Source organism: Mastigoproctus giganteus, chromosome 3 (genome assembly GCF_048544385.1).
Source record: "Mastigoproctus giganteus isolate SK-2022 chromosome 3, ASM4854438v1, whole genome shotgun sequence".
Lineage (NCBI taxonomy): Eukaryota > Metazoa > Arthropoda > Arachnida > Uropygi > Thelyphonidae > Mastigoproctus > Mastigoproctus giganteus.
The window spans coordinates 78712213-78735914 of record NC_143577.1 but is presented as its reverse complement, the minus strand read 5'-3'; the positions used below and the strand labels follow the sequence as shown (position 1 = coordinate 78735914).

The window sequence follows — 23702 nt, the reverse complement described above, 5'->3', positions numbered from 1 at the left end:
AGAAAGGGTAGCAAGATTGGTGAGGGGAATGAAGGTATCCTCTTACCAAGAGAGGCTTAAGTTCTGCAAATTGCAGTGGCTGGAGGCTAGGCACCTGCGCGGTGATCTGATTGAGATGTATAAGGCCTTGAATGGGTTGAGCACATTGAATTCTGATGGGATCCTTCCACTTTTTCAGATTATGAACCTAAGGGGGCATAAATTCAAATTAAGAAAAGACAGATGTAGAATAGATGTGCAGAAATTTGCCTTTAGCTAGCGGGTGGTTAATTGCTGGAACAAACTTCCATCTGTCGTTGTGGAAGTTGATAGGTTAAATAAATATAAGGAGGAACTGGACATGCATTCGGAGGGAATGGTGTGATTTTTTTTTTTTTTTTTTGAGTTATGCTGCATATGCTCATACACTTGCTTTCTTGCATCACATGCCACTACTACTACTACATGCACCTGTTCCTATCCTTAGCTACCCTAACACAACCCATGTGTTTACTTGTACAGGAGTGACTCCCAGCAGTCTCTGAAATACCCTGCATCTTCTTGTTTTCCCGGTTGCTGCTCATTCCAATAGAAGTAATGCAAGAATCAGTTTCACCTCTGCCAGTGGCAACTGATAATCTATTAGTCCTTGTATCACCACAAGCTAGCAGTTTTTCGACCCACCTAACACTGACCTGATCGCATCAGCAAATATTTTGCACCCTTTCTATTTAAGTGTATCCCATCCCTGTAGAAGCAGTCTCTCCTGTTAACAAGTACAGACCAGGCTTAAAAAAATTGTACCCCTTGAGCCTTGCAGAATCTTTCCAGGGCCGAATTGATCGACAAGGCTCTCATCATATACTCCCTCCTATCGTGTCTGGGCAGAATTGCAGACACTTTCAGATTCAACCCTAATTGACGACTTTTTTTCAACAGTGACCTGTACTTGTTAAGTAATTCTGCCGGTCTCCTGCTCTTAATATCATTAGTGCCAATGTGTACAACAATATCACCTTTTGTGCCTTTGCCCCTGGCGGACATCCTCTGGTCCTGTTTCACCTATCCTTTTTACATAGCATGATGTTCCCCGTTTCCCTGACAATAGAGTCACCAACAACTATTATTTCCTGTGGGACCAGCGCATTGTGTCTTGGGGATTGTTGCTGTGTTGCGTTATGATCAAGTGGAAGCTCTGGCGTTGATGTAGGCAGCTGAGAGCTTGATGGGTCCCTCAGTTTAGATCCTTTGAGGCATCCATCCTGTCCTTCAAGCTCTCATATAGGCCCATAACAATGCTGAGTTGTCGCCTCATTTCCTCACACTCCTTACATTGTGCACACCCAAAGACTTCCCCCTTGGCAATATCATGTCCCGTATCTGATTGCTCCACAAACATCAAGTAAGCAATGCATTTTAAATCGCTGTGATTCAGAGGGCAACTGCCCCCCTCAGTCTCCCCTGAGCCACAGCATTCGATTTAGCTTGAGCCTTTTGCTTTGGTGCTCTGGTCTTAATCATGATTTCGATTTAATTTCAATAAAATTTCAATTTCAGTACAAAATTATAACCCTAAACTTGTATCCCAACGCAGCTGTAACACTATATATTTTTTCAGTAAAAAAAAAAAAAAAAAAAAGTAAAGTGCAGCCATTATCAACCCACTGCAGGATGGAAGCCTCCTCAACAATTCATGCTGAGGGAAATGGACCATAATCTGCCACACTGGTCCAGTGCGGGTTGGCAGATCGACCGTATTCAGCAGTCAGGGGCTTGAACCCCAGTCTACTCAAAGAGCGTGTGCTACTGCACTCCCGCTCCTGCCCACTCAGCTACGGAGGCCATTTTCAGTATCAAGTATTATCTTTGAGTTTGTTTATATAACTTCTGTATCACGTTATGTATTAATTAATTATGTTACGTTTGTAAAATCTTACTCGTTATATGTATTTAGTTAAAAAGTACAATTTAATTGACAATGAAGTTCAACAAGATTAATAAATTTTACTGATTAATTGATAATATTATGTATTATACTATATACTAAGCTAACGCTATCTAGTTCGGGATATAATGTTGTATTGTATAATAATGGCGGAAAGTTCCAAACGGTAAATCTACGGACACTTAAGTATTAATTAACTTCCAAAATCTCGCTGTCTCAATTCAGAATTAACCAAGGATCTTGAGTGGGTCTATAAGCTGTTTACAGAAAATAATTTAATCTAACAATTAGTCAATAAAGCAGCTAAATATAGTTAAAAAACTTACGGTTCGCTGGCTCTGCAAAATTTGTAAAACGCGTGGATTGGATACCCTTACCGATACTAAGTAATAACCTACAAAATCTCTAAGTTAAAATTTAAACTACGTATTGTAACTAGGAATATAGAGCTACTCTAGAAAATAAGTTAATATGTGAATTCAATCCAAATTAAGTTAATAAAACAAAAAAAACTTCTCTATTTTCCTGAGCCGTAAAAACTTCACCTGCAAAGACTACTCTCGTTCCTAATACTTGCTGTTTTTTTGATATCTCTGATATCTGAACAATGTCTGCATTTGATGATATCACCAGAACTTCAAATTCATATACTATGGTACTGCAGTATTCTTATATTTTACATGAGCTATAGCAATAATAACATATGAGAAGTTGAAAAGTTTCTAGCCTTTCATAGACGGAATGCTGGAAAGTTGTGAAAACCCATTTATTTTTCAAGTCCCCTTCCCCCTATATTAAAACACTTTCTGGCATGAACCACTAGCTTTCATAACCCAGGCACTGAAATAAAATTCAAAAGGTTGTGAATTAAACCAGTTGTTGGCTGCATCCATCACAGTATTGCCACTGCCGACCGGGCTAGCCGGGTGGGTAAAGTGCCTGCCTGGCAACCCAAAGGTCGCAGGTTCAAATCCCGACTCAGACTTGGATCAAAGTAGTGGGAAAAAACCTTGGGAGGTGCACTATGGCCACAGAAGTCGATGCGCCAACTACCAAAACAAAAAAAAAAAGTATTAGTATTTTCGGTAAAAAAAAAAAAAAAAAAAAAAAAAAGTAAAGTGCAGCCATTATCAACCCACCAGAAAATTCAACAGTGGCAATTTGCAGTGACTGCAAATTGCCACTGTTGAATTTCTGTTCTTTTAAATCCTCTCTCTGAGATTTGGAAATAGGAAATAGTCCGATGCAGCCAAATCCATTGAGTAGGTCAGCTGCTGTAATAACTTGAACCCATGGTCATGGAGTGTTGCATTAGTGACAAATGCTTTGTGCACCAGTCTTGATGCAAGATGATTCCTTTGGCCAATTTCTGGTGTTTCTTGAGCTTCAGTTTCTTGCAGAAATGTCTGACTAGGTTAAAATAATACTCAGAATTGATGGTGGCACATTGTTCCAGGAAATCTACCATGGTCACTCCTTTTGCATCCCAGATGATGGATTCCATGACTTTTCCAACCAACTTCTGCAATCGAAACTTTTTAGTGGGGAGGTGATGAGTAATGCTTCCACTGTTTTGATTTTTTTTTTTGTTTCAGGGCCAAAGTGCTGTATCCATGTTTTGTCCATAGTGATGAAACGTGGACAAAAATTTCCCCCAAAATTGAGCTTCATTAGCTTAAATGCTGCATTCAATCTCATTACAACCTCACTTTTTTTTTTTTTTTTTTTGTTGTTGTTGACACATTGGCTTCTGTGCCCATAATGCACCTCCCAAAGTTTTTGCATTTTCTACTCTGATCGAAACCCGCGACCTTTGGGTTGCCAGGCAGGCACTTTACCCACCCGGCTAGCCCGGTCGGCAACCTCACTCTACCCCAATCCTGATAATGCTTTAGGGACTCACCTCAAAGAAACCTCTTAATTCCTAAAACATTCACTACAGTATTGTGAGTTTGCCCATGGGAGATATTGAATGTTGTCTCAATGTGCTACGTTATTCTGCAGTCAAGCGTGATCAGGTCATGAGTGGCATCTACATTTGCAGGCATCAACACAGCAACAGGTCTCCCACTTCTGGTGCATCTTCAACACTCTTGTCCATGTTTAAATTCTGCAAACCAGTTTTTTACCATGGTGTATGAAGAACAAGATTCTCCCAGTGTTAGCATTAGCGTTAGTAGAGGCATACGATGTAAGAAATCAAGTTTATGCAGCATCACCAAAAAAAACCCCCTCCCATTCCAATCCTCCATTCATTCCAAATGCCTGTTCAGCTCAGCCTTAAATTTATTTAGGCTATCAACTTCCACAACAAGAGATGGAAGTCTGTTCCAGCAATCAACTACCAGCTGGCTAAAGGCAAATTTCCGCACATCTATTCTACAACTGTCTTTCCTCAATTTGAATCTATGCCCCCTCAGGTTCTTAATCTGAGCAAGAGGAAGGATTCCATCGAAACTTTTTATTGGGGAGGTGATGAGTAATGCTTCCATTGAATTCCTAAAATTCAATGGAAGCATAATGGAAGCAATGGAATTCAATGGAAGTAATGCTTCCATTGAATTCCTAAAATTCGCAGCTTGCTCAACCCATTCAAGGCCTTATACACCTCAATCAGATCATCTCGCATGTGCTTACTCTCCAGGCACTGCAGTTTGCAGAACTTAAGCCTTTCTTGGTAAGAGCACCCCTTTTCCTCCCTCACCAACCTTGTTGCCCTTCTTTGTACTCATTCTAGCAACTGTACATCCTTTCTAAAATGAGGCCTCCAGACCTGTACACAGTATTCTAGGTGTGGCCTGACCATTGCCTTGTACAACGGGGTAATAACCTCTCTGTCCCTGCTAGCAAAATTCCTATGTATCATTGACAAGACGCTATGACCTGCCCTGGCAGCCCATCTGCACTACTCAGCGAATTTCATATCTGATTGCACAATTACCCCTAGGTCTTTTTCACTTTCCACTTCTCAGCCCATTTGCCCAACTTATCTAGATCCAGTGTTCACTGCATGTCTTCGTGAATTTCTTTCGACAGTATTCCCTTTAAATAAAGGTATTTAGTGACTGCAGATTGTGTGATTCAAAATCTCTATCTAAATTCAAATTGAATTTAGATAGAGATTTTGTAGGTTATTACTTAGTATCGGTAAGGGTATCAAATCCATGTGTGGACAGGTTTTGCAGCTTCCGCGAACGAAAAGTTTTTAATTATACTTAGCTGCTTTATTGATTTAATTGTTAGATTAAATTATTTTCTATAAGTAGCTTATAAACCTAGTCAAGCTGCGTGGTTTATTTTGAATTTAAATAGGGCGATTTGGAATGTAAATAATACCTTGTGTCCGTAGGTTAGCCATTCGTAACTTGCCCCCATTGTTATACGATACAAAGTGTGCTAGCATAAGGTTTAACGGAAAACTAGATAGCGTAAGGTTTAATGGAAATCAAGATAGCGAGTATAGTAGTATCAATTAATCAGTAAAATTTATTAATCTTATTAAATTTCATCGTCAGTTGAATTGTACTTTTTTAACTAAATAAATATAGCGACCTAGTTATTACAAACGTAACATAAATTAATATATATATATATTGACAGGGCATAAGAAAGTCATATAATGTAACTCGGATATAACATTCGATATCGAAATACATATACATAGTGTTATAACTGCATTGGGATATAGGTTTAGGGTTATATTTTGTATTGGAATTTTATTGAACTTGAATAGAAATCATGACTCAGACCAGAGCAGCAAAGCAAAAGGCTCAAACTAGTGGAAGTGCTGTGGCTCAGGGGAGAACTGAAGGGGGGGGGGCAGTTGTCCTCTGAATCACAGTCTGTTGAAATGCACTGCTTCTTTGATGTTTGTGGATCAATCAGGAATGGGATATGATATTGCCAAGGGGAATGTCTTTGTGTGTGCGCGATATAAGGAGTGCAAGGAAATCAGGCGCCAACTTGGCATTGTTATGGCCTTATATGAGAGCTTGAAAGACAGGGTGGATGCCCTTGAAGGATTTAAATTGATGGGCCCATCAAGCTCTCAGCTGCCCACATCAATGCCAGAGCCTGCACTTGAACATCACACAACACAGCGGTAACCCCCAAGGCAGAATGCGCTGGTCCCAAAGGAACTAGTTGTTGTAGGTGACTCTATTGTCAGGGAAACACAGAACATATTGTGTAAAAAGGATAGATGAAACAGGACCAGGTTATGTCTGCCAGGGGCAAAGGTTGATGATGTTGTAGGGCAGATATCATCCTTTAAGGGCACAAAGGGTGATATTGTTGTACCCGTTGGCACTAATGATATTAAGAGTAGGAGACCAGCAGAATTACTTAACAAGTACAAGACAATGCTGAAAAAAAAAAAAAAAAAAATGATGTGAGCCTTGTCAATCAATTCAGCCTGGGAGAGATTGTGCAAGGCTCAAGGGGTAGAATTTTTCTCAGCCTGGTCTGTGCTTGTTAACAGGAGAGACTGCTTCTACAGGGATGGGATACACTTAAATAGAAAGGGTGCAAGAAAATTTGCTGATGCTATCGAGGCAGAGTTAGGTGGGTCGGAAAACTGCAAGCTTGGAGGGATACACAGACTAATAGATTAACAGTAGCCGCTGGCAGAGGTAAAAGTGATTCTTGCACTACTTCTATTGAAATGCAATTGAGCCGCTGCCTGGAAAGCAAGGCAATGGGAATTTCCAGGACTGCTGGGAGTCATCGTGGAACAAGTAAATACATGGGCTGTGTTAGAGTAACTAAGAGTAGAAACAGGTGCATGTATATATACTTGCATGTACACCAATGCTAGGAGTATAGTTAATAAATTCGATGAGCTTGAAGTGCTAGTCAAGACATCAAAGGCAGATATTGTTATATCAGAGACATGGTGGCACACAGACATAAACAGTGCAGAACTGGAATTTGGGGAGTACAATATATACAGAAAGGATAGACAGAACAGGAAACGAGGAGGGGTTATGCTGTTAGTGAAGAAACACAATCTGAGGAAGTGCATCCAGTTGATATTGGTGGTCAATGCAATGATGAGTCTATTTGGTGTGACATAAGCACTGGGAAAGGAAAAATGAGAGTAGGAGTGTGTTATAGGTCTAACGAATCTGATGAGTATAATGAGCAGTTGCACAGAGAAATAAAGTGCGCTAGTAAATTAGAGTGTCTTATAATGGGGGATTTTAATTTCCCAGATATTGACTGGAATTTGTGGGTTGGATGCTCACACACTAGCAAGGCTTTTGTGGATTTATTGGATGATTGTTTTCTACAGCAACATGTTCGAGAGGCAACTAGAGGGAGTAATACTCTTGATCTGATTATCAGTAGTGATTCTTAATGCATCAAGAATCTGCAGATAAAGGAACCACTAGGTGGCAGTGATCACAGTGTGCTGAAGTGGGATTTAGTCAGAGGTAACTAACATCAAGGGTAAAGGGAAGGGTTTTTGCTTTCGTAAAGGTGACTACGGTGGTCTGAGACAGTATTTAAGTTCTATATGGTGGAACCAACTGATGATGTTACCAACAGCAAATTCAAAATGGGAAGCATTCAAAGAATTAATCTTGGAAGCTACTAGGCTTTTCATACCAACAAAGAAATATTGTTCAAGATTTAGGCCTAAATTTATGTCAGATGAACTAATTAGACATGTGATAGGGAAGAAAAATGAATGGAATACATATAAATTAACACGTGACACAGAAGCCTATGATACATATAAGCTGGTCTGCAACTAAGTTAAAAAGGAGGTTAGGCAGGCGAAGGCAGATTATGAGAAATCTTTGGCGAAGGATGCAAAGAAAAACAGCAAAGAGTTCTTTACTTATGTAAACTCTAGAAGGAAGGGGATGAATCAGATTGGTCCACTGGATATTGATGGTTCAACTGTTGATGATCCTGCTCGGGTAGCTAACAAACTAAATAAATATTTTGCATCGACATTCACGCATGAGGAGTTATCCAAGGAAGGGAATGCCAGAGGTGTATTCAACTCTGGCAGTAAGCTAGATAATCTTGTAATAACTGAGAGTAAAGTGGAGGAGAAATTGTTGAAGATAAACACAATAAAGGCATCTGGGGTGGATGGAATCTATCCAGTTATATTAAAGGAAGGTGCAACGGAAGTAAGCTAACCCTTAACCATAATTATAAGAGCTTCCCTGGATTCAGGGGAGGTACCCCATGGACTGGAGATGTGCAAATGTGACCCCCAATCCACAAAGGAGGATCAAAGGCTGACACAAGTAATTACAGACCTGTTAGTTTAACTTCTGTTCCATTGAAATTTATGGAGGCACTGGTTAAAGAAGCATTGCAGGCTCATCTAGACAAGACTTCAGTTATAGCTCGGACACAGCATGGGTTTCTTAAGGGGAAATCTTGTCTAACCAATTTGATTGGATACTATGATGTAGTCACAAAGGAACTGGATGTAAAGAATAACTTTGATATCATATATTTGGATCTTAGAAAAGCCTTTGATACTGTTGCACATGGAAGACTGCTGCCGAAGTTGGAGCAGTGTGGCATTGGAGGCAAATTGCTGCTATGGATAAAGGGGTGGTTGAGGGGGAGAAGACAGAGAGTGGTAATCAATGGACACTGCTCTTCGTGGACTAATGTAATTAGTGGAGTCCCTCAGGGTTCAATGTTGGGTCCATTGTTGTTTTCTGTATTTATAAATGATATTGATAATGGTATATCAAGCTTAATGTTCAAGTTTGAAGACAATACGAAGGTTAGCAGGGTTGTTAATGCCACTAATGACAATACACTGCTGCAACAGGATCTAGAAAATTTGAGCAGATTAGCTGAGAGGTGGAAAATGAAGTTTAACATTGACAAATGTAAAGTACTACGTATGCGAAGCAGTAATCCCAGAGTAACGTATCAACTCTGTGGTACTACACTGACAGTGGTAGAGAATGAAAAGGACCTGGGGGTAATTGTGCAGGCAGATATGAAGTTTTCTGAGCAGTGCAGGCGGTCTGCGAGAGTAGCTCATGGTGTCATGTCAATGATATACAGGAATTTTTCTAGCAGGGATAAGGAGGTGATTATCCCCTTGTATAAGGCAAAGGTCAGGCCACACCTTGAGTACTGTATACAGGTCTGGAGGCCTTATTTTAAGAAGGTTGTAGAGCTGTTGGAATGAGTACAGAGAAGGGCAACAAGATTAGTGAATGGAACAAAGGATTGCTCTTACGAAGAAAGGATTAAATTTTGCAAATTACAGTGTCTGGAGACTAGGCACCTGCGAGGTGATCTGATTGAGGTGTACAAAGCCTTTTGAATGGTTTGAGCATGCTCAATGCTGATGGGATTCTTCCTCTTGCTCAGAATAATCACCTGACAGGGCATAAATTCAAATTGAGGAAAGATGGTTGTAGGATAGATGTGCGGAAGTTTGGCTTTAGCCAGTGGGTGGTTGATTGATGGAGCAAACTTCCATCTGTTGTTGTAGAAGTTGATAGGTTTAAATAGATTCACGGCAGAACTTGACAAACATTTGGAGTGAGTGGATGAGTGAAATAGTTTTTTTTTTTTTTTTTTTTTCCCCCCTGCTGAATCTATATAAGCTTGCTTTCCTGCATCATGTGCATCTGCTAATGATTCTCTTTAACAATTACCTTCCACACTTCAGTGCCCTCTGTAAAGGAGAAGAATGTAGTTAAAAACTTGAAATTTTCTGTGAACACACAAGAAGAGCCAATGCGCAGATTGGCAATATTGTCTTTTACAAAATCTTTTTTGATATATATTGGGCAAAAAAAACTTTAACCTACCCTCAGCGTAAAGCGAACCGGGGAGGTTCGCTTTACGCTGATTCGCTATAGCGCTGTTCTTATATTATAACCGTATCTGGCTATAACGCTGTCACAGATCACTATAAAGCTCTTTTGCAGATCGCATTTTTGGCATATTTAATGAAATCGTTTCATTTGATGGAGTCAACAGTTTGAAAATGAATAGCAAAACAGCATTAAAATGTTTCCCATGCCGACTTGAGAAATTTTCCCACGCTCAGTGAAATTTTCTTGCATGCTAATTTAATTGCAGTACAGTGACTTGTTACGTAGTTCCGAGATCAACATTTTAAAAAATTATCTTGTATATTGCTTGTAATATTTGCATTATATGATGCATTTATCCTATGTCTATTCATCACTCAGTACAGTATTAAACATCATGCGTAACGGACATTTTACTTGAACATTGTATCATAATTAATGCAACCAACGCAGTTACATTTTTGAAGAGTTAATAATAGCCGATAAGAATGAAAAAGCAAGTCTGGGCGTGGTACGAAGACTATAAATGTAAGAAAAAGACTGAATTTGAAAATTAAATTAGACGTTTTGAAGCGAATTGGTTCCGGTCAACGACAAGCAGATGTGTGCCATAATTTAGGTCTTGCAAGTTTAACTGTAAGAACAATTATAAAAAAATAAAGAATTAATTTTAGCAGTGGGAAAGATAGCTGTTCCACTGCAAGCAACTAGGGCTAGGCCGGCTATTAGGATTGAAATGGAAAGACTTTAACTAATTTTATTGAAGATAATATCCAATGCAGAATTCAGTTAAGTTAAATTAAAAAAAAAAAAAAAAAAAATGAGAGAGAAAGAGATTAGCCAATATGATGATCTGAAGAAAACTCGCCTAAAAAAAAAAAGAGCTGAAACTTTCAAAAAAGAACTTAAAATTATTGAAGAGGGGTATTATGTGTTATACTTCTCAACAAGGTTTTAACATAGATGAAGCAGGACTTTTATGGAAAACCAAATGCCTAAAAGAAGTTTCATATTGAAAGAAGAAAAAACATGCCAGGTTTCAAAGTGGCGAAGGATCGGTTGACTTTATTGTTAGGTGGTAACGCTGCAGGGGATTTAAAATTAATACCCCTTTTAGTTTATTTCGAAGAGGGCCAAAGTTCAACCCAGAATTGACACATTTTTCATGATTAAATTAGATCAATTAAATTCATGATTTTAATTGGAATTTTAAGTTTAATTTTGATACGTAAGTAGTTACCACATAATTATATACGTATGTAATGCAGAATATTTTGGCTGACATTTGTGCATCTTTTCACTACCATTTATTATTGATTAGGAAATATCCTATGTCACCGACTGCAACTTACAAATACATGTGTTACCTTATGGGAATAAGCAGGGGTCACCTGTACTTTCTATCTCTGTACACAATATAATAAATGTTTGATATCAGCTCTTAATCATTGTTGTTGATTAAGTCATTCCTTCATTTGGTCCCTCTGAATACTTTGTAAATAGCTTACCTGTAAGAAACTATATACACCGGGTTGGCGTTGCAATAGCACAACCTACCTAATTTTTCTAATGCAAATATTTTCAAATTGTAAATAGTTTATAATTGAGCAGAATGAAAAAAAATTAATTTTAGAATGTGAGTGGTTTATTGCATTTCATAATGACATACATAAATTACCCTTGGCTTTGTGTGACCTGCATTAATTACTTAATAATTATTATTAATTTGGAAGATGGCTCTGTAATGCCATTTCAAATATAATTCAGTAGGAAATTGGCATGTATATTTTTGTATAAAAAATATTTTATGGATTCATATTTTTCAAAGTTAGCAAGCATGCAGTTGTAAATCAAAGTAATAATTTGATCAGAAGAAAAGGTAATCCTTTTGAAAATTAAAATTTCCTTTTCTTTTTTCCCCTTTTTTAATCTAAATCAACTGTTTAGCCTAACTTTCTGGCATCTTCAGAATATAAAATTTTTATCAATAATGACTAAAAAAAAAGGTAATATTAATTTTGTAATGTCACAGTTTGTTTTATCATAAATATAGTTAATAATTAAAGTTTAAATTAGCTAGTTAGATAGATGATGAATATATTAAACCCATTTATTTTTAAAAATTAGCAAAAAATGAAGCACTGCTAGCACATCTTGAAAAGAAAGCAGGGGAAATTAAAGCTGCTATTAAGACAGAATTTCATGGTACATTAAATGATGTGCAAAAGGATATTGATGATTTAGCTGAAGAAAACAGAAGAAAGAAATTGTTATATGATGAGGTATAAAAATTAGCAAAAATGTTTTAGTTTAATTCGAAATATGAGTAAATTTCTTTAATAATGCTTTTATACAAACTGTCTCTATGTGTTTTCCATCATGAGAACATGAATTATCCCCACACATCACGTTATAATTGTGTGGAAAATTTACTTTCTCTTGAAAAAGTTTCATTATGCACATTCTGACTGGTGCACTATGGCCATAGATGCCGATGCACCTAAAAAATTTCCAAAGAAACGAACAAAAGCACATTTTGACCAAAATATGAAATACCTAGAACTTTTTTTGTTATGATATTGGAGGATATTGTGCACTAGTGACAGTCTGCATATTTTGTGGCATGGGTTCTACCAGTTTGCATTCTTTTTGAAATGAATCCTCCATTTCTGAGATGATTAATAATGGCTGTTTATACACTTAAATTCTCCCTGGTATTGAGATTGGGAAATAGAACGCCTCATTATCAGATATTCTCGAGGCTGAATTCATCATTTGCATATGCATCCATTGTTTTAAAAAAATATTGCCTATTGTAGGATGTATAGTATTTCATAATTCTGAGTCCTCTGAGTTTTTCTCCCATTAAAAATGATTAATGGGCTCTCCTGCAGCTTTCACAAGCATTACTTGCTATCTGTACAAAAAAGTACGTAGGATTAATCAGACTGTAATACTTTCACGAATAGTTATCTGCCGTTAATGGCCTTTGCACTTCCATTTCTTTCTCATCTATTTATTACTGTGATGAAGGCTTAATGAATGGTATGTAGACTGCCAACAGTAATTACAACAATGATTCAATTTGGAAAATTGAGTCATTGTTGTAATTACTGTTGGCAGTCCATTTTCAACCACATTAGAGACCACACCTGGAATATCTTGCCATGACCAGTGATCTGTAAACTTACAAGGTATCTATTATACACTTTTTATATAATGATATTTAATGTTCCAGTTACTGCCATGGACTGTAAAATAATTGGACCAAATCGCTGCACACCAACAATTAACCCTTCTGGAAATAAAATATATGTCTTGCTCCCTTCCCATTTTGAAACTGCATTCACCTGCAATCCACAGTTTTTTTTTTTTTTTTTTTTTTTTTTTTTTATCAAGCTACATGTAACATGCACATAGTTATATATTGCAGCATTGCCTGTTGCACCAGTTTTGCATATGATAGTACAGTGAATGCTGTGACAGAGATTTCTAATGTTTTGGTCAATTCTGTATTTGCTTTCATGTACACAAATATTTTTAACCCTCTATTGAAGAAGAATAAAATATTTGATTAGTAATTCTTTTAATGGAAATAAGACTAATGTATTGTTTTGTTGCACTCAGTTATGATTTGTGGAAAGTGCAACTCATATCTGAGTAGAAAAAGAGAATTAAGAAAAATAAAAAGGTAAAGTTGTGTGAGACCAAAGGTGTATTACTAGCTTCAGATAATGTAGTTATGATACTATCATCTATGTATACAAAGCAGCAATGCAATATTGCATCAATAGAGATAAATTAGACTACATCACTGAGTATTGTAATGGTGAAATGAGAAAGTGAATCTAAAGTTACTGTTATGATCATTATAATAATTTTCTGAGACAGAGTAAATCACATTGTGTGAAATTTATACGAAGAAACCAAAAGCAAAGCTGAAAATAAAAATAAATGCTGACATATGAAGTCAGCAAAGTGGGAAAGTTCATTATAGTCAGAGCATTTCGATAATTAAGATGTTCAGTGCAGTTCACCTAAATTGGAAGTAGATGAAATGCCAGTCACTATTACAGAAGATCATTTATCCGAAATGGTGGGTCCAAACTTATTTCAGATAAAGGTTATTTCTAGATATTGAATGTCTGAACCCCTTCTTTGCATGTTAACCAGAAACATTGTTTTTTGCAGGGTATGGTATGAATAAATTATGTTAAAAATCAAGTAAACGTAGAAAATGTTTTATTTAATGCCAAATCATGAACCATCCTTTGATGTGAATATATTTTAGATAATACAGTGGTCTCAAACTGGCGGGCCCCATCCGGCCCCCAAAGCAATTTTACACAGCCCATGAATACATTTCAATTATGTATTTGTTATAAATACGGTGCTTATAGTTTTAGAGACATAGAGATATGGACTGAGCTTATGTGTGTGACTGCTATTGAAGGAAAAAGAGATAGAATGAATAGGTTGGGGCTTTGTCTTTGTCACTGTATGCTTGTATGCCAGGCCACATGACTGGGGTAAGGTGGGAGAACTTCCCATGTTGGTACAATCAGAATTTCGTTTGCCAGCCGACAGTTGGTGGTGCTTCAGTATTCTGGTGTTTCCGATTTTTTCTATTGAGTTGGTACTTCTGATCCGGCCCCCGAAGCAATTTTACACAGCCCATGAATACATTTCAATTATGTATTTGTTGTAAATACGGTGCTTATAGTTTTAGAGACATAGAGATATGGACTGAGCTTATGTGTGCGACTGCTATTGAAGGAAAAAGAGATAGAGAGATATTTTCCTTGAGTCAGGCACTAGTTGGTTAGCTGGATGCACAGCTGCGCAGTTCATATTGCTATATAGATGGAGACAAACTAATGTACGGCTTATTAAACCTGATTATTTGTGCTTGTTGTTAGATCTACAATGTAGATCTAACGATAAACGATAGATATTGATATAATGTAGATTCTACATTATATCAGTACCTATCGTTTAGAATTATACATAACTTGAGTGTTGCTTTCATACGAAAATTCATCTTGTTAAATTAAAGTTGTAAATAAAATTATAATAGTGATTTTAATTAAGAGATTAAACTGCAAGCTATATCTTTAACAAAGGGTAAAAGAAAAGTGGATGAAGAAGGACTTGTTTTTCAAGATAAATGGGAAATTTTGTACTTTTGTGGTGTTGTGCGCAATAAAATTGTATGTTTTATTTGTAATAAGGGAATATCAGTTCCAAAAGAATACAATTTACGTTGCCATTATGAAACGCATCATAAAGAAAATTTCGAAATGTTGGAAGGTAAATTGAGGGAAGAAAAGTTACAGTTTCTGAAATCTGGCTTACAATGACAACAAAATTTTTTTACCGAAGCAAATAAATCCAGTGAAGCAACAGTTCACGCAAGTTTTGCTCTCGCGCACATCATTACAAAATGATCAAAACCATTTACTGATGGCGAATTCCTTAAAGATTGTTTGATTAAGTCTGCTGAACTTCTTTGTCCTGACAAACAACAATTATTTAAAAATATTAGTTTGTCAGGCAACATGGTAGCGGAACGTATTAACGAAATCACTAGTGATTTACGATGTCGGTTAAAAGAAAAAGTATAGATTTTGCAGCATCTCAGTAGTAGTTGATGAGAGTACTGACATCACAGATATAGCACAACTTGCCGTTTTCGTATGAGGTGTTACTGATGAATTTGAAATGATTGAGGAATTATTGGAAATAATTCCTATGAAAGGAGAAACTGGTGCACAGGATATTTTTCCTGAAATAAAATCATAAAATCTGTAATAGATAAATATAAATTAAGTTGGGATAAAATGGTTGGATTTGCAAGTGATGGTGCAGTTGCTACGGTCGGTAAAAAAAAATGGAGTAGCGGTAAAATTAAGAAATATAGTGAAAGAAAAATATTTCAGAATAATTTTGGCATTATACATTGCATTATTCATCAAGAAGCACTTTGTGCCAAAAGTTTGCGGATGGATAACGTTATGGAAACAGTAACTAAAACAGTAAACTTTATCCGTGGACGAGCTCTGAATCATCAAGAATTTGTTGCATTGCCTGAAGAAATTGAAAGTGAGTATGGAGAAATGGTTTATTATAACGAGGTGAGGTGGTTAAGTCGAGGAGCTGTATTAAAATGGTTTTTTGATTTAATAAATGAAATCAAAATTTTCATGACACAAAAATATAAAACCATCGACGAGCTACATAATGATACTTGGATAACAGATTTAGCATTTCTTGTTGACTTAACCGGCCATTTAAATATTCTCAATAAAGAGCTGCAAGGAAAGAATAAACTTATCACTGACATGTATGCTTGTATTAAAGCTTTTAAAGTTAAATTGCAATTATGGGAAACACAACTGGAATCAAAAAATTTCGTACATTTCCTACATCTTAAATCCTGCTCTATTATTTCAAATAAAAAATCTCAAGAATAGGCAAGAAAAATAGCATTATTACAACAAGAATTTGAAAAAAGATTTAAAGATTTTAATGATTTGGATTCCGATTTTACATTATTTTCATTACCATTAAAAACGAACGTGAATAACGCACCAGAAAATCTACAAATGGAGCTAATTAATTTACAGTGTGATATAAATCTTATTCAAAGATTTGAAGATACAGATTTGATTAACTTTTATTTGTACTTGTTAAAAGATAAATACCCTCAGTTACAAATTTTTGCAATAAGAATAATCGCTTTGTTTGGGAGTACATTTATATGTGAACAGTTTTCTTCACAGTTGAAAATTGATAAGTCTAAGAAAAGAACCCGATTGACCGATGAGCATCTACAATCCGTGATGAAGATAGTTTCTAGTAATTTTTCTCCAAGGCTACAAACTTTATCAGAAGTGAAATGCCATCAAGTGTCAAGTTGTAGTAAGAAATAAAGAAGTTTATAATTATTTACATACAAACATATGTATTTTTTCTGTATGTGTCGAAGAAAAATTTAATAAATAAAAGAAAGAGAATTATTTTTAAAAATTTTTTTTAAATTTTTAAAATTATTTGTTACTCTAATGTAAGTTTTTTCGATTTTTTCGTTTTAATTTCTGGAGAGTATCATACGGAAGTGTATTACGTACTATATTGAGTTAAACTTTTCTTATTATTTTACAAATATTGATATCAACGTAGAACATATTGAGCATTACATCTCTGGTTCATACTATCTAATTCATATTAATATTAAAATAATATTAAAAGAGGCAAACCAAAAATTTATGTTAATTACATAAGGCTGAAATGTTTTTTTATTTCAAAATAAACCATTTTTGGGTATTAAAAAAAATGAAAATAGCATTTTTAGTATGTGATACAACAATTTCATTTCTTTTTGCGATCGGTACAGTGAAATCTATAATAATTTTTTATAAATACAAAACGAACAAAACTTTGTTCAGTGCTTTTTGTAGTTTATTTTATTATAATTCTTTTAAATTATGTTTCTTATTGTATTCTTTATTTTAGTTGCAAAGCAAGGTTAAAATTCTTGAGGAGCATTGCAGTAAATTGAAAAACAAAGAGTCACAACTAATGAAGGAGCTAGGGAAATTAGAGGTAGAATATAAGGTGAGACTTTAAATATGCCTTGGTATATTTGAAAAGAAAGACAAATATTGTAAAATTTAGATAATCAAGGTCGTTACTGAAAATCGGCTTATGAAGGGTGTGGATAGAAATGTGTTAACAGTCTTGCGTATAATTCCTGTATTCCAAGATTGTTATGTCAAGTAGTCTTCCTCCCCACAAATTGCTTAGAATTGTTGTTTCATTATCTTAACGTCTGTGTGATGAAACCTTGCTTTAGCTTTAATGTTATTAAAATTATAAATACTAAAATTATCAGGTGACACAGACGCCTGTGGTAGATATAAGCTAGTCTGTAATTAAGTCACTAAGGTGGTTAGGCAAGCGAAGAAAGATTACGAGAAATCCTTGAAAAAGGTTGCAAAGAAAAACAGCAAAGACTTTTATTTATATCAGCTCTAGAAGGAGGGGGATAAATCAGATTGGCGGTTCACTTGATTTCATTGGTTCGACTGTTGATGATCCTGCTCAAATAGCTGACAAACTGATTATTTTGCATCTGCATTCACACATGATGAATTCTGTACTAAAGTGGAGGACAGAAGGTTATAAAACCCTTAAATTTATTACAAAATTATTTGGCTCCTTAACAAGGAGCCAAGTAATTTTGTAATAACTGAGAGCAAAGTGGAGGAGAAATTGTTGAAGTTAAACATAAGAAAGGCACCAGAGTGGATGGGATCTATCCAATTATATTAAAGGAGACTGCAAAAGAAGTAAGCAGACCTTTAGCAATAATTATGAGAGCATAATTGGACTCAGGGAAGGTCCCCACCGATGGGAGATATGCAATTGTATTTCCAATTCACAAAGGGGGTAAAAGGGTGACACAAGTAATTACAGACCTGTTTGTTTAACTCCTGTTCCGGTGAAAATAATGGAGTCACTGGTTAAAGAAGTATTATAGGATTATCTAGACAAGACTGCAGTAATAATTCAGACACAGCATAGGTGGTTAAGAGAGAGTCTTTTTTGACAAAATTGATTGGAAACTATGATGTGGTTACAAAGGAACTGGATGCAGAAAATAATTTTGATATATACTTGGATTTAAGGAAAGCTTTTGATATTGATGCACATGGAAGACTACTGTACGAATTGGAACAGTATGGCATTAAGGGCAAGTTGCTGCAATGGATAAAAGGATGGTTGCGTGGAAGAAGACAGAGAGTGGTATTAGCATTAGTGGAGGCATATGATGCAAGAAAGCAAGCTTATGCAGCATCAGCAAAAAAAAAAAAAAAAAAAAAACACACTTCCATTTCACCTCTCCGTTCATTCTAAATACCTGTCCAGCTGAGCCTTAAATTTATTTAGGCTATCAACTTCCACAACAAGGGATGGAAGTCTGTTCCATCAACCAACTACCCACTGGCTAAAGGCAAATTTCCGCATATCTATCCTACATCTGTCTTTTCTCAGTTTGAATTTATGCCCTCTCAGGTGATTATTCTGAGCAAGAGGAAGAATCCCATCTGCATTGAGCATGGTCAAACCATTCAAAGCTTTATACACCTCTATCAGATCACCTCGCTGGTGCCTAGGCTCCCCCAAAGGTCGCGGATTCGATTCCCGCCTCGGGCTTGGATCAAAGTACTGCAAAAACCTTGGGAGGTGCAATATGGCCACAGAAGCCGATGCGCCAACAACTACCAAATCAAAAATCAAATCAAGCCTAGGCTCCACACACTGTAATTTGCAAAACTTAAGCCTTTCTTCATAAGAGCAACCTTTTGTTCCATTCACTAATCTTGTTGCCCTTCTCTGTACTCGTTCCAGCAGCTGTACATCATTCTTGAAATGAAGCCTCCAGACCTGTATACAGTACTCAAGATGTGGCCTGACAATTGCCTTATACAAGGGAATAATCACCTCCTTATCCCTGCTAGAAAAATTCCTGTATATCATTGACAAGACACAAGCCTGAGCAGGATCCATGAGCTACTTTTGCAGCCCATCTGTACTGCTCAGAGAACTTCATATCTGCCTGCACAATGACCCCCAGGTCATTGTGCAGGATCTGGGGTTACTGTTTCCCATATGTAGTACTTTACATTTGTCAATGTTAAACTTCATTTGCCACCTCTCAGCCCATCTGCCCAACCTTTCCAGATCCTGTTGCAGCAGCATAGCGTCAGCAGTGTCCTTAACAACCCTGCCAATCTTTGTATTGTCTGCAAACTTGGACATTAAGCTTGATGTGCCATCATCAGTATCATTTATAAATACAGAAAACGATAATGGACCCAACACTGAACCTGAGGGACTCCACTAATAGCATTTAGTCCACGATGAGCAGTGTCCATTGATTACCACTCTCTGTCTCCTCCCTCTGAACCATCCCTTTATCCATAGCAGCAATTTGCCTCCAATGCCACACTGCTCCAATTTGTGCAGCAGTCTTCCATGTGCAACAGTATCAAAAGCCTTTATAAGATCCAAAAATATAATATCAAAGCTATTCCCTGCATCCAATTCTTTTGTGACTGCATCATAGTATCCAATCAAATTGGTCAGGCAAGACTTTCCCTTAACAAAACCATGGTGTGTCCGAGCGATAACTGGAGTCTTGTCTAGCTGATCCTGCAGTGCTTCTTTAACCAGTGCCTCCATTAATTTTCCTGGAACAGAAATTAAACTCACAGGTCTATAATTACTTGTGTCAGCCTTTGATCCTCCTTTGTGAATTGGGGTCACATTTGCCCATCTACAGTCTATGGGTACCTCCCCCTGAGTCCAAAGAAGATCTCATAATTATGGCTAAGGGTTTGCTTACTTCCTTTGCTGCCTCCTTTAATATAACTGGATTGATCCCATCCACCCCGGGTGCCTTTTTTTATGTTTATCCTCAACAATTTCTCCTCCACTTTCCTCTCAGTTATTACAAAATCATTTAACTCACTGCAATAGTTTACTTCACCTCTGGCATTCCCCTTCCTGAATAACTCCTCATGTGTGAATGTAGATGCAAAATACTCATTTAGTTTGTTAGCTGCCTGAGCAGGATCCTCAACTATTCAAACATCAATATCCAGTGGACCAATCTGATTCACCCCTTTCCTTCTAGAGTTTACATAGGTAAAGAACTCTTTTCTGTTTTTCTTTGCATCCTTTGCCAAAGATTTCTCATAATCTGCCTTTGCCTGCCTAATCTCCTTCGTGACTTGGTTGCAGACCAGCTTATATCTATCATAGGCTTCCATGTCACCTATTAATTTATATGTATCCCATGCATTTTTTTTCTCTGCCATATGTCTCATTAATTCATCTGACATCCATTTAGGCGTAAACCTTGAATAATATTTCTTAGTTGGTATGTAAAGCCTAGTAGCTTCCAAGATAAGTTCTTTGAATGCTTCCCATTTTGAATTTGCTGTTGGTAACTTTATCAGTTGGTCACACTGTATAGAATTTAAATACTGTCTCAGACCATCGTAGTCGCCTTTATGAAAGCAAAAACCCTTCCCTTAACCCCTGATGGTAGTAAATCCCACTTCAGCACACTGTGATCAATGCCACCTAGTGGTTCCTTTATCTGCAGATTTTTAATGCACGAAGAATCACTACTGATAATCAGATCAAGAGTATTACTCCCTCTGGTTGCCTTCCGAACATGCTGATGTAGAAAACAATCATCCAATAAATCCACAAAAGTCTTGCTAGTGTGTGAGTGACCAACCCACAAATTCCAGTCAATATCAGTGAGTCAAATTCCAGACTCACTGATTTACTGGCCCACTCTATTTCCCTGTACAGTTTCTTATTATATTCATCAGAGTCATTAGGCCTGTAGCACACTCCTACTCTCAATTTTGATCTCCCAGTGCTTATGTCACATAAAACCGACTCGACACTGCACTGTCCAGCGATGTCGACTGGCTTCACTTCCTTGGATTTTATGTGTTTCTTAACTAATAGCATAACCCCTCCTCCCTTCCTATCCTCTCTATCCTTTCTGTACACATTGTACTCCCCAAATTCCAGTTCTGCATTCCTTATATCTGTGTGACACCAAGTCTCTGATATCCCAACAATATCTGCCTTTGATGTTTTGAGCAAAACCTCAAATTCATCAAATTTATTTACCAAACTCCTAGCATCATTGGTGTAGACGCAATTATACATGCACCTGTTCCTATTCTTAGCTACCCTAACACAACCCATGTGTTTACTTGTACCGTAATGACTCCCATCAGTCTCTGAAATATCCTGCATCTTATTTTCCTGGCTACTGCTCATTCCAATAGAAGCAGTGCAAGAATCACTTTCATCTCTGCTAGTGGCTACTGTTAATCTATTAGTCCTTGTATCCTCCCGAGCTAGCAGTTTTCCGACCCACCTAACACTGCCTCGATAGCCTCAGCAAATCCATGGACACTGCTCTTCATGGACTAATGTTATTAATGGAGTCCCCAGGGTTCGGTGTTGGGCCAATTTGTTGTTTTGCATATTTATCAGTGATATTGATGAAGTCATGTTAAGCTTAATGTCAAAATATGCAGGGGCCAAGAAGTGACAACTGAAGTTTAACATTGACAAATGCAAAGTCCTGTCATTGACAACCATGCCAACCTTTGTGTCATCTGCATACTAAGTTTTCTGAGCAGTGTAAATAAGGCTGCCCATGCAGGTTATGGGATCTTGTCAATGATATACAGGAATTTTTCTAGAAGGGATAAGGAGATGATTATCCCTTTGTATAAGGAAATGGTCAGCTACACCTTGAGGGGGCTTAGAGGGGAACAGGTATCCTGTGTGTTATCAGACACTCAGCCTAAAACACTGATGGATCCAATATCTCTCTATTACAGAAGATTTAGGAGAAGTCCGGTTGGCCTGCCTCCCTAAAATCCACTCATGCACACCTTCTCGATGGTAAGCCCTGTTACGTCACTTAGGTGGCAACGAACGTGTAGAGTGGTTCTCTTCAAGACGCCTGGTCAGCGTGAAGAGGAAAAGACCAAACCCTCCAGCAATGAGAGCACAAAAATACAAATGGCCCTCAGTCCCCAGCAGCTTTCACTCTCCCTATTACGGCAGCGAGAGGATCAGAGTGGAAGCAGAGGGTGCTAAGAATAGCTGGGTACGATCAGGCTGCCATGCACGGAAATTGAACTTGGCCTGTTATAACGTACGATCACTCGGTGAAGACAGGATATTAGAGCTGGAAAAGGAATTAGAAAATGTGAATTGGAATATCATCGGTTTGGCTGAAACAAGAAGAAGAAATGAATCACTTATAAGTTTATCAAGTGGAAATCTGCTGTACACCAATGGAAACAGTGAAAGGAGTGAAGGTGGAGTTGGGTTTCTGGTCCATAAAGATTTTAAAAACAACATTTTGGAATTCAAAAGTACATCACCAAGGGTGTCAAGACTAATACTCAAGATTTCTAAGAGGTACAAGCTAAAGATTATAATGATTTATGCACCAACGTCGAGCCATGATGATGAAGAGATTGAAGAAATGTACACTGAAATTGAGAGTCTTCTAGATGAGCAGAAAACCCACTACACTATTATTATGGGGGACTTCAATGCTAAGGTTGGAAAAAGGCAAAACAGTGCAGAAAGAGGAACTATAAGAAATTTTGGTATTGGTGAAAGAAATAAAAGAGGTGAAAGACTTGTGGAATTTGCAGAATCTCAAGGACTGTCAGTAATGAACACTTTTTTCAAGAAAAGGGTGAACAGAAAGTGGACATGGAAGAGTCCAGATTAACTACTAATGAAATCGACTTCATCCTCACTAACAGAAGATATATTGTGAATGATGTTACCGTCCTGAATAAGGTAAATGTTGGAAGTGATCACAGAATGGTAAGATGTACACTTGATATAGATGTAGGAAAGGAAAGGAAAAAACTGACTCGAGTAAATAATACAAAGGTCTTTGAAATAACAGAGGAGGAGAAAAAGCAGTATGTACTGGAACTTAAGAACAAGTTTGAGCTTCTGCAAACTGCTCAGGACCAAGATATCGACGAGGAATATTACAACTTTCTGAAAGTGATAAAGCCCAAGAAACCTATAGGGAAACAGAAATACAAAGAAGAAAAAATTAGTCAAGAAACACTTGTCATGATGAACCAAAGACGACAAATGAAGAGCAAGAAAAACACTGACAGGGAGAAAATTGAGTATACTGAGTTATGCAAAGCCATTAGAAAGAGACTCAGAGAGGACATAAGAAGATTTAACACAAGAAAAGTAGAACAAGCATTAAGGGAAAACAAAGGATTTAAATCAGCAGTCATGAGCAGTAATACAGAAAGACAAATGATACTGAAACTGAAGAATAGCGATGGTGTACCTATAAACAGCAGAGA

The 23702-nt window shown here is 37.0% G+C and overlaps 1 protein-coding gene across 1 annotated transcript in view; it reads left to right on the top strand.

Moving 5' to 3' along the window:
- Positions 1-23702, top strand: part of LOC150088100 (DNA repair protein RAD50.L-like) — a 191811-nt gene that overhangs the window by 124156 nt on the left and 43953 nt on the right. Inside the window, exons 12-13 of the mRNA XM_090370018.1 lie at positions 11866-12020; positions 17254-17355. Of these exons, the coding sequence (XP_090226144.1) occupies positions 11866-12020; positions 17254-17355 (257 nt within the window). The remainder of the gene's footprint in view (positions 1-11865; positions 12021-17253; positions 17356-23702) is intronic.